Below are 13091 nucleotides of genomic sequence, written 5' to 3'. Positions count from 1 at the left end.
CACAATGACCGGTGACGTAACAAGATCACAATGACCGGTGACGTAACAAGATCACTATGACTGGTGACGTAGCAAGATCACAATGACTGGTGACGTAACAAGATCACAATGACTGGTGACGTAACAAGATCACAATGACCGGTGACGTAACGAGATCACTATGACCGATGACGTAACAAGATCACAGTGATTGGTGACGTAGCAATATCACAGTGACTAATGACGTTACAAGATCACGGTGACTAATGACGTAACAAGATCACAATGACTGATGACGTAACAGTCACCCGTGATATTTTACATTTGTCACTTTACCAACTGTAACTATACCTAGGCAGAACCAGGGGACACTGTGGGTTTGTTACATAACTCGTATGATGAATGTTTTTTTTTTATTTCAACAGCTGTGGGGAAATACTAGACTGGCCACCAGACCCTAAGTTGCTTTGTTAAGAATTGCCAATACTAGATTATCTGCCCCTAGTTTGAAACTTAGGATCAGACATATCCTAGGGATCAAAATCATAAAGCTTAATTTTATTTATAATTTTAATATTCTAGAGACAGGGGGCCAGTCTAGGGAAATGCATGCGCATGACCTTCCACAAATGTGGATATTCCATAATTTTTTCACACAACTTCTATACTTCTATGCATATTATTTGTTGTGGTTTATTGTGTAATGACAAAACATTCAGTATGTACAGTACGATACCAATCCTATCAGATATAAGCTAGATAGCTATAGGTGTATAGTAAGAAAGGAGATTTGGTTTTGTTTAACCCTTATGGCCTACATATCTGGTCATTTGTGAATTTCATTTTATGTTTCAAATGTTTTTCGTTTAATCAACAAATCAGCAGATATTTCAACAAAAACATAATGTCATTTTACTGCCATGAATATTAATTGAAATAAGTTTTATTGAATATTGATTTTGATTAATGATAATACTTTCATAGAATTATCAATCAATCACCAATGATAAGATACTTGTAGATACATGCACATGTAAAAAACGGTTTTTATTCGACAACTTGAATTAAATAAGCAAAATTTATTACTTTTACGTGGCTTCAATAAATTAGATGACAGCACATCTTATAATTGATTTCGTAATAAAATCACAAAATCTAAATTAAAAATGTACAACAATTACAAATTCATTCATACCTTTTTAATGGAATTACTAATTACCGATATCTTATTTCCGGGTCATAAATGAATCAATTAAGTCGATAGGAAGGGGAAAGATGATGGTAGAGTTCTTCTCGGCTGATATAGAATTAAGTGTCTGTAGGTAGCGTAGCTGTAGAGCTGCTGGGCTCTGGCTGATGATCTCGGCAGCTTCCTTCAGGGCTCGGGCTGCTCGATGTTCTCCTTCGGCAGCTAACACCTAATCAACATAGTTGAAGGTATTCATATTTAAAAAAAAATTAAAGCATGAACAAGTACTAATTGTAATGGGCACCGCTACATATATATTATGTCCCTCGAAAGACCCCCGCAGTCGTAAATAAATTATTCGATATCACAACAGTATTTGTAGTGTCATACTACACCTATATCAAATTTCATTAAAATAGGACATTATCAAAATTTCCAACGATCAGAGCCGGCTCACCGGTGGGATGGCCTATCGAAAAAAGAAAACGAACATTCCTGTAAAGTTTCGTTGAATTCCGCATTACGGTTTACGAGAAACATGTTGGAAATCTCGTCGATGAAAAAAGTGGAAGAAATAAGAAAAACAATAAGAAGAACCAGAGCAACAGCAATGACTTCCCAAACGTTTTAGGGGGTGGGGGATGGGTTAAATATCAATTATATATATATATGTATTATCCCAGTACGAACTATTATTAGGAAACTGTTATTTATCGTTAATTTTCATAACAGGACACAGCCATATTGATGGTAATGTACAGTAGTTATTATCAATGAACTTTCTTAAGGTACTGATTTAAGTTATTACACATAGTAATTGGTATACAGTGTAGCTACTTACATCACCTATAGGATACTGGTATACAGTGTAGCTATATACATCACCTATATGATACTGGTACACAGTGTAGCTATATACATCACCTATATGATACTGGTATATAGTGTAGCTATTTACATCACCTATAGGATACTGGTACACAGTGTAGCTATTTACATCACCTATAGGATAATGGTATACAGTGTAGCTATTTACATCACCTATAGGATACTGGTACACAGTGTAGCTATTTACATCACCTAAAGGATACTGGTACACAGTGTAGCTATTTACATCACCTAAAGGATACTGGTATACAGTGTAGGTACATTGTATTTACATCACCTATATGATACTGGTATACAATGTAGCTGCGTACATCACCTGTATGATACTGGTACACAGTGTAGCTATTTACATCACCTATATGATACTGGTATACAGTGTAGCTATTTACATCACCTATAGGATACTGGTATACAGTGTAACTACTTACATCACCTATAGGATACTGGTATACAGTGTAGCTATTTACATCACCTATAGGATACTGGTATACAGTGTAACTACTTACATCACCTATAGGATACTGGTATACAGTGTAGCTATTTACATCACCTATAGGATACTGGTATACAGTGTAGCTACTTACATCACCTATAGGATACTGGTATACAGTGTAGCTATTTACATCACCTATAGGATACTGGTATATAGTGTAGCTATTTACATCACCTATAGGATACTGGTATACAGTGTAGCTATTTACATCACCTATAGGATACTGGTATATAGTGTAGCTATTTACATCACCTATAGGATACTGGTATACAGTGTAGCTATTTACATCACCTATAGGATACTGGTATACAGTGTAGCTATTTACATCACCTATAGGATACTGGTATACAGTGTAGCTATTTAAATCACCTATAGGATACTGGTATACAGTTTGGCTAATTACATCACCTATAGGATACTCGTATACAGTGTAGCTATTTACATCACCTATAGGATACTGGTATACAGTGTAGCTATTTACATCACCTAAAGGATACTGGTATACAGTGTAGCTATTTACATCACCTAAAGGATACTGGTATACAGTGTAGCTATTTACATCACCTAAAGGATACTGGTACACAGTGTAGCTATTTACATCACCTATAGGATACTGGTATATAGTGTAGCTATTTACATCACCAATAGGATAATGGTATACAGTGTAGCTATTTACATCACCTATAGGATACTGGTATACAGTGTATCTATTTACATCACCTAGATGATACTGGTATACAGTGTAGCTATTTACATCACCTATAGGATACTGGTACACAGTGTAGCTATTTACATCACCTAGATGATACTGGTATACAGTGTAGCTATTTACATCACCTATAGGATACTGGTACACAGTGTAGCTATTTACATCACCTATAGGATACTGGTATACAGTGTAGCTATTTACATCACCTATAGGATACTGGTATACAGTGTAGCTATTTACATCACCTATAGGATACTGGTATACAGTGTAGGTATTTACATCACCTATAGGATACTGGTACACAGTGTAGCTATTTACATCACCAATAGGATACTGGTATACAGTGTAGCTATTTACATCACCTATAGGATACTGGTACACAGTGTAGCTATTTACATCACCTATAGGATACTGGTAGACAGTGTAGCTATTTACATCACCAATATCATACTGGTACACAGTGTAGCTATTTACATCACCTATAGGATACTGGTATACAGTGTAGGCTATTTACATCACCTATAGGATACTGGTATACAGTGTAGCTATTTACATCACCTATAGGATACTGGTACACAGTGTAGCTATTTACATCACCTATAGGATACTGGTACACAGTGTAGCTATTTACATCACCAATATCATACTGGTATACAGTGTAGCTATTTACATCACCTATAGGATACTGGTATATAGTGTAGCTACTTACATCACCTATAGGATACTGGTATATAGTGTAGCTATTTACATCACCTATAGGATACTGGTATATAGTGTAGCTATTTACATCACCAATAGGATACTGGTAAACAGTGTAGCTATTTACATCACATAAAGGATACTGGTATACAGTGTAGCTATTTACATCACCAATAGGATACTGGTATACAGTGTAGCTATTTACATCACCTATAGGATACTGGTATACAGTGTAGCTATTTACATCACCTATATGATACTGGTATATAGTGTAGCTATTTACATCACCAATAGGATACTGGTAAACAGTGTAGCTATTTACATCACATAAAGGATACTGGTATACAGTGTAGCTATTTACATCACCAATAGGATACTGGTATACAGTGTAGCTATTTACATCACCTATAGGATACTGGTATACAGTGTAGCTATTTACATCACCTATAGGATACTGGTATACAGTGTAGCTATTTACATCACCTATAGGATACTGGTATACAGTGTAGGTACATTGTATTTACATCACCTGTATGATACTGGTATACAGTGTAGGTATTTACATCACATATAGGATACTGGTATACAGTGTAGCTATTTACATCACCTAAAGGATACTGGTACAAAGTGTGGCTATTTAATCACCTATATGATACTGAATGTAAATCTAAAATTGCAGTTTTCATTAATTCATTTTAATCAAATTGTCCCATAAATATATGATATTGCCCATCAAGCAACAAAATTGCAATGTTAACTTTAATCAAACTGTCGAAAATTATAATCAGATTGTCCCATGAATTATATATAATCAAATTGCGCCGTATTTAGGATCAGATTGTTCCGTTAGCTATAAAACATTTTCCCATAAACTGTTATCAAATTGCACTATAAATTACAATAGGATGCACACATTTTCATATATTTTCGGATATTGTATAAATTAGAAACTAGTTAAATCTTTTGAAAAACATCTTAGTTTTAAATATATAAACAACTCGATTTAATAATGTTTGTATTGTCAGTCAGCAAAGAGGTTTTAAGACTGCGGGCGGGGAGGTAACTCCTACTTTTCCTATTCGTCACAAGGTTATAGATGGGGTTTGTTTTTAAAATCTATAATTCACATTGAATTAATATGGGATATAATATATCATGACATATTACATTATAAGTTTGAAGATCTAGGGTTTCCTGGGGGGAAATACATGCAAAGAGTAAAATGTCTCAGAAAATTTAATAGTGCTATAATCTTTCATCAAAATCATTTAAATTTAAATATTATTGAATGTAAGACGTATTGCCTTCTATGTCACGTGACCCTACTAACCTTTGCCCTAGCTTCTCTTGCAGCCTCAGCCTCAGCAGCCATAGCTCTTTGTAGCTGTATCGGGAGGCGGACATCTTTGCTGTAATTACAAACGATACAATTAGTATGCATTTTCCAATCGTAATTTCACTGTGTTGATCAGGAATTATTTTATTGAAAACATGATTTATTGATATTCTGACATGTTTGATCTGTGTTTGTCTTGTATATAGAAACTCCTATACACAATAATCCTGGAAACTATTATTAGCTCGTCAACATTTTTGTACCAATTTTGATTTAATATCCATAGATATGTAACATATAACAGAACCTATTTGCTATGATTGATTTCCGGCGCATATAACGGCTTTTTCTACAACATGCTGTGTCATTTGTGATAGGTAATGTCGACGTTATTTTAAATATGGTGAACACTTTAACAATGTTTTATCGCCTTCATCAAATCCAGTAATGTGATTTGTATGACTTTTGTTATTATGTTACCCACGTTTCCATTATTTAGAATTTTGAGCTAAATATGAAATGCTTTAAAGCCCCATCAGTAATAAATTACACAAACACATGATGTATGTATTGATACCTACACAATTGTTTCTTATGTAAATTAAGTCACTCGCACCAGTTGGAATCTGAGTGCCACTTCAGAGTATGTTTTCAGCTGCTTTTTTCTCATTGTTTATGTAGGAAACGCCATTTTTATGGTCAGTACATGAAAGTGTCCAACACTTTAGCTGAGATAAGTCAACAGTTGACAGAGGAAATGTCTCTTATTGGACCATTGTACTCATAAAATAAGGGCACCCTGATATCAAAGTGATCTCTGTTATGGAGATTAAAATAGGGATCTGAGTGGTATCAGGTAAGGTAAGACCAGCCCATAGCACTGTCACCACACTAGTTGTATAGCATTGCTTTGATTGCCAAAAAGAGTTAAAGATTAACCAAAAGATGAAATTCCACAGGAATGAATGGATAGAGACTGAAACCTAAACGCCATCTAAATACACATATGATTTCTTCATGCTTGTACCCAACATTATAATGGCAAAGGTGAGCAGTTGGTTAACATCATAATCGGGTTTTTTTTTAACAAGATAATGATGAATATTCCTTTCCAACGCAGAATCAAAAGGGTTTTTCGAACTAGAAAAGAAACTTTAAAAAGAAAAAAGGGGATGAAATACTTGAAGATGACACAAGAAAGCAGACAAAGCAGAATTGTCTGTCCATGTTATCTCAGTATCTGTGTTGGAATAGATAGTATCATAAAAGTGTCCATCACGTCAGTTTGGTTTCGGTTGACAACCAGTTACAAATGACACAGGATGTTGTTAAACGCACAGTTAAAAGTTTTATGATTTTAGATTTTAAATGCACACGGAATTCCTCATAACACATCACGTTTTCTTGTTTATTACAAATCCATGATGGAGTATCTGACAAGAGTTTAAATGATCCACAAGCATGATCTATGGATATGTCTACCAGTTAAGCTCTCAATATCCTCCAGGTGTACAACCTAAATTGGTTACTTCCATCAATAATGTTGGCTGTAATATGTGTCAATTTCCAGCCATTTTTTGTACAAAAATAAATTATTCTCAACCTTGTGTTTGTGATCCGACTTGTCAGCCACACTTTATGTGACAAACTCTGTTGACAAAATAACAATTTGATAACTTGGTAAAAGCGACATTAACCTTTGGGAATCATGTAAGCTTTATTCAGCTTACAACAATTAAGTTATACCAACTTGTATTTCAATCACTGTTTTTGCCCGGATGAAAGCGCGTGAGGGGTCTTACTGTGAGAGGAAACCAGACCCCTTTTTACGTAAGATTTTGTGAACGTTTAATCCTCTATTGCACCTATTACAGTGTATCACCATGTGAGTTGTCAGAAAGTGGGGCATTCTGTAAGGGCTTTATGTGTTGTATTTTTATATTCCCCATTCTATTTTCAGATACAGACACCTTTATTCTCAGTTCTATTTTTAGGTACAGTTATGGTGCCTTTGACATCAGGAACTTTTTAAGTACCTATCGCACATCCCCGGAAGAGAAAGTGCTGACAGAAAGACGGACAGATGGACATGAACTGGCAGAAAGAAAGTCATTAATACTACATGATACTAATACCTTGTTTTCCTATCAAATATACTAGAACGCATTTATAAAACAGATATGTCGAAAGAGGTGTTGTCACTATCTTAATACTATGGAATCAGTCATACATGCTTTAGAAGTTTCTTACATTTCAACCCGTTCCACCTTGATTCCCCACCTGTCGGTTGCACCATCTAACACTGCCTGTAATTAAATGTCGATATATGAATATCAGCATACAAATATATCTACAAGTGTTGCCAAAACAATATTAGACCACATTTTCATCTGTCACACCTGTGCAAAAAGGAACAAAAACATGGATAGTTGTAAAAGATAAGTTTGATGAATTTACATATTATGTAAGTACTGAGACTAAAATAGTGTCAGTCTAATAGCAGATCACTTAATGATAAACTTTCATATACCATTAAGTCTATCGTTGCCTAATTCAACATGGATATAGACACTTATGTTAAAGACCTTATCAGAAAGTATTCAGCATCTATTTATACCTGTAGTAGAGTTTGTAGACGATTACTCTAGGATACAGATCAGAGATAGCAGTAAGCAAAATAACAATCTTTCCATTCAACCTAATTGCAAGCAGAAGTTCAAATATATCTTGTTTACACCAACAATAAAGATATATCTTCATCAAAATGTTTAAAGGGGAAACATAAAAAGCCTCTTTACAAAGAATTAAATCTTAAACGCTGTAGTGAGATGGAAAGAGATTGCCATTCATCATCATTACGGTAGATATCAACAAACCATGTATATTACAACATCACAGATACAGCAGTTCGCAGTTTCTTCTGTGTAACTTAAAAGTTTTCTTTAAGAAAACATTATTGGATTTCAAGCGGGGGGGATAGCTAAGGAACTTTCTTTTAATTCTGTAATGCTTTTCTATGGAACATTTAAGAACCATTTACTTTATATTTTATGCTATCAAGAATCAATAACATTGTTCAAAGCAAAATTCAGTTCAATTGAGTTCTGCTAATAGTTATTGCTTTTAAATGCTATGCATTCAATTTAGATGTTTAGCTTGATTTGCATGCGTAATTTTCTCTGCGTAAAGAAACAAATGCAACAGCATGGATGAGAGGTTTCCTGTGTCATTGAAGATTCCACTCATGAATTCCGAACCTAAGCAGCTACTTTAGAGTAAGTGTAATCACCAGCAAGCACTGAAAAGCTTTCATCACAATAGAACGTACTCTCCCGGAAACCAAACATTTTAATAAGCCAAATTGTACGGTTAATAACTGATGTGACTTTTTCTTTTAGGAAGTCTGCATTTCAATGTTGTTGTTTTTGTGGTTTTTTTTTAAATTTTGTAGGGAAGTTATATGATGAATGGTTCCAACATATAGGAGATATTGGTAGGCAGTATTCTCGCCATTGTAACTACAAGAGGTGTTTGTTATTGATCGGGATAGTGACGATATGATATATGTATATATATACAATTGATATAGATATAAAGACTATATGAAACAATGTCTATATTTGATTAGTTATTGTCCAGTACATATCAGTCTGGTCTGCGTGTTTGATCTTTATATACCTGCATGGCGTTGCTGATAGTCTCTCGCTCAGTGAGGATTTCAGACATGTTTTTCGTGCCGAGAATGTTCCTGAGCGTGGTCTGTGCTAGAAGGCGTGTTGCGTGGTGGGCATTCTCAACATTGGCAACAGAAACTGTCGGGTTGGAGACACGATAATACACAACGGCGTCTACCGACACAGTTACCGAGTCTTTTGTCAGAATCTGAAATACAGAAATGTTCATCTTCGTGAGATACTGTTGTAATCTAGTAATTATGACAACAAAGCTAACTCTAACATAGTTTTTAAAACATGTTTTTATTGACATACATCATACATGTACGTAATGGTATGTATCCCAGTATATTGAGTCTAATCACACTACCATATACAATCATATAAAACTGATTACACCACAACGCCAATAACATGGGCTACAACCTGATCGCCGAGGAATACATTGTCACCATAACTCGGCTTTGTTTTTAGGAAAAGTAAGAGAAGGAAAGCCAGGAATATAAGAATACTTAAGTTTTAATCTGAAGTATCTTACATATGTAATTGAAACTTAGGCGTCATCACCTGGTGCAGAGTAATAACGTGGGGGGAAACTGATGTTTCCATCATACCTTGACAGATTCCATGGAGTGATATCAGATCTAGGTGTAATTGATTGTTATCCCCTATTTGAGTGACAGCCTTAGAGATAATCATGTTTAACATTGATTAATATGTAATACCAAGTATAGCTATACATATATTAATATACAATACCAAGCATACCTATAAATAATTTAGTGTTAAATGTAAAATCTTATTTAGATTACAGGAACTTTGAATCTAATTGTATACAGTCATTATGTTTACCAGAATACATTTTGTTTACTTATGACCACTTGTTTATAGCATGTTATCTCTTTAAGGATGTATAATTTGTACATGTGATACAATACAACAGCTGTAGTGAAGATTCTTCCTTCCAAGATTGCTTGTTTTTACTTGTCAATTGATGTGTGGGAAGTACTCTCCATTATTTACAGTCTAGGTGTGTTCTATGGATGAGGAAGGAGCTGGACCCGTCAAAGACAAGTCGGAGTATGTATTATAGAGAGAATTACCGTTCTGTCGGGACCAAATGGTGTCTACGTAAACAACATATTGGCGACCACCCACCGCCATCCTCAAATTCTATGGTCAATCAATGTCTGACACCTTGTATCTAACTACACAACACTAACAATTTGATATATCCATCAATCTGTTTTCAAACTCTTTCTACATGAATCAAAGGTATCTTTAATCACGGTAAAGTGACCACTAATGCTCCTTTACATATCTACACACTGTGGGGAAAAAGACATTTAATTAGTCCTGATACGGTGTGCCACAGTGTTTTACTAAAATATATATTATATATCTACATTGAATATATATATCTAGGTACAAAAATATGTATCTTAGTATGATTTACACTTTAAGGCGGGATAATAAAACAGAGCAAATGACTAGCTAGTTTCATTGACAAGTAGAGTATATCGTGTGGCTGTATGGAGCAGTTATAGGGACCACAGAACCAAATCAAAAATAGATTAGTGAATGCATCGGGGCCTACTGATTAGATATTCAGGTGAGAGAAGTTTCCAAAGTTTTATGTGTGGGCTGGGTCATACATTTAGATGTAAAATATATAGAAAAGACTTTTTTCTAGCTTGTTTCTGTCAGGGGAAGTTAATTAAGTGTGTAATTTGCTGTAAATTTTGGGTGAATTTTTGGTGCTGAATTCAATACAAGATGATGGCCCCTATAAAAAAAGTTAAAATTGATAGAATTTTAAAATATTTTATTTACATGTTTGAGAGATGACATTCTTCAAAATTAGGGCTAGACTGACTACCAGCCCCGGAGTTTTTGTTAGAATTGCTCCAATAAATTCCAATTCTAGATTAATGCTCAAGTTAGGGTTTATGGACAGATTAATCAATAATTAAAAGTTTCAAGGACAAAATGGCTATTTTCCCAGGGTTTTATGGACCTCCTGATCTCTGATCAGAGGTTTGAAGGGAAATTTGAACAATATTCATGTTTTGAAGTGTTATCAAATATAATGAAATATAGTTTCTGAATATTTATATGGAAATCTTCCATGGTCAGTATACATGATCTGACTTACGCATGAGACGGAATATATATTGTAATAAAATTTCAACAACTTAACATTTATTCTCAAGACAACGTATTGTGTAGTGAAGATTTGTGTGTATTGAAGTAGTATAATAAAGGGAATGCCTTGGTACTGCAGTACATTGTACACTGTTCGGGATCCCTGGACTATAGCATTGTATAATTTATTTATGGTACAATATATGTGTTCCTTCCTCTTAACCTATTTCCTGTCTGTCTGGGAATACCACTTGGTCAATGTGTACAGTATAAAAACAGATGACTTTTATTGGTTCCTGCCAAACAGTTGAACGACTCTGATGTCATGTGATATCTCCAGAGTGTACTTCATTCCATTCCTATACAGTTTTATCTGATAATCAATGGTGATTAGGAGCCCCCCGATAGCAATATGTATAATCATATAACGTTTTCAAACTTACCTCAATCATTCTCCACTAAATAAAACGTCATTTTTTGAAAACAACTGACCAATAGACCTGAATCGCCCACTTGGCATTCACTGATTTGATGACTGTTGGCATTCCAGTTAATCAAAAGATGCTTTAACAAAGTTATAATTGTTTAATAATCGGTCAAGGGTAATTCGCAAGTATTATTGTGCTTTATTCCAAGAACCTACCAGTCAAATATACTGAGACTTAGATTAAGGTCTTGTCGTAAATCAGAAGTTGTTTAAGTGATTGAATAAATTTGACCCCTGTGGCCTTGAATATGGGTCGAGTTTATTTCTTTTGGCAGCCTTTGTCGAATGTCACCCCTGGAACGTACCAGCAAAATATTTTTTCGTTTAAAGGCAAACGTTCAGCTGCATGGACAACAGACGAGAGACGGACGATGGACGCTACATTTGTAACAGGAAGGAGTCATGAAGAATACCCTGTCCGTTCTAGGGCGCGAACTAGCAACCTCTCATTCTCAAGGTAAACATCCTACCACTAGGCTAAAGGGAAATTCCTTCTGGTTTAAGCTAGTAAGGCGACCTTATACTCTCTACTTTTAAACATTATGGCATAGATTCACTTTTCTATTCTGGCCAGGTGAGTTAAAATTAATCTCAAGTTAAAAGTAATGTAAATGATTGAATGTGATACTTCTAAGAATGTATTTTGACATGAACTCAATACAATGGCGATGGTACCTTCCATAAAGTGGCAAAATGATGCAATCCCAAGCCCGAGGATGCTTTAAATTGTATTAGGACAGTGTCCTTTGAATAGTTTTCTCCGGGATGTTGCCTGAAATTGGCAAATTTTGGTTGCATGTTTATAGCCATTTTGGCTGACATACTAAACCACACTAGGGTCAAAATGATCCACTTACAAACTACAATTTATCACAAATATTGACTTTCATAGCATTCAATACTTCACAGTAATGAATAGTGACATTTCAAATGAACTGAAATATTTTAGGCAAAAAATAAAATTGTGCTTTGTTGCTCAAAATATGAAACAGCCAATTACAGGTATTTTAATGATTATTATTTTGAATTAAAATTCACATCAGCCAATTCCCCAAGGTAATGAAACTCGAGACTTCCAAGAACATTAAAATCATGCATGATTTCCAACTGTAATGAAACTCGAAACTTCCAAGGACATTGAAATCATGCATGATTTCCAGCTATAATGAAACTATGGGGCCGTATCTTAGAATGATTGTGATGGATATGCCTGTTGATACTTGCATTGATTGCCCGGTGTCACTACTGGTTACCACCATTATAAATGACAGTTGGCTACAGAATGGTAATGTTGACCTTGCCCTTATCACAGATTCCTATTCCCATGGTAACCGATCAGTCTCCATGGCCATGTTTTCTCTGTTTGTTGTTATCAATAAAGATTTAAAGATAAAAAGACACAGTAACATCCTATAGACCAACGGCACCATTCGGAGCCAGGCGATTACTGTTGGAAACTATGATGAACGTTTGCTATACATTTACTGTCATC

The 13091-nt window shown here is 34.9% G+C and overlaps 1 protein-coding gene across 1 annotated transcript in view; it reads right to left on the bottom strand.

Moving 5' to 3' along the window:
• Positions 1 to 477: 477 nt before the first annotated feature.
• The window catches only part of LOC117321008 (mechanosensory protein 2-like), a 101646-nt gene continuing 89032 nt past the window's right edge, over positions 478 to 13091 (bottom strand). Inside the window, exons 6-9 of the mRNA XM_033875490.1 lie at positions 8972 to 9175; positions 7544 to 7599; positions 5288 to 5366; positions 478 to 1397 (exon numbers count right to left, since the gene is read on the bottom strand). Of these exons, the coding sequence (XP_033731381.1) occupies positions 1206 to 1397; positions 5288 to 5366; positions 7544 to 7599; positions 8972 to 9175 (531 nt within the window). The 3' untranslated portion in view covers positions 478 to 1205. The remainder of the gene's footprint in view (positions 1398 to 5287; positions 5367 to 7543; positions 7600 to 8971; positions 9176 to 13091) is intronic.

This window comes from Pecten maximus, chromosome 2 (genome assembly GCF_902652985.1).
Source record: "Pecten maximus chromosome 2, xPecMax1.1, whole genome shotgun sequence".
Lineage (NCBI taxonomy): Eukaryota > Metazoa > Mollusca > Bivalvia > Pectinida > Pectinidae > Pecten > Pecten maximus.
The sequence above is the reverse complement of the archived record's forward strand: the minus strand, read 5'-3'. Positions and strand labels throughout refer to the sequence as shown.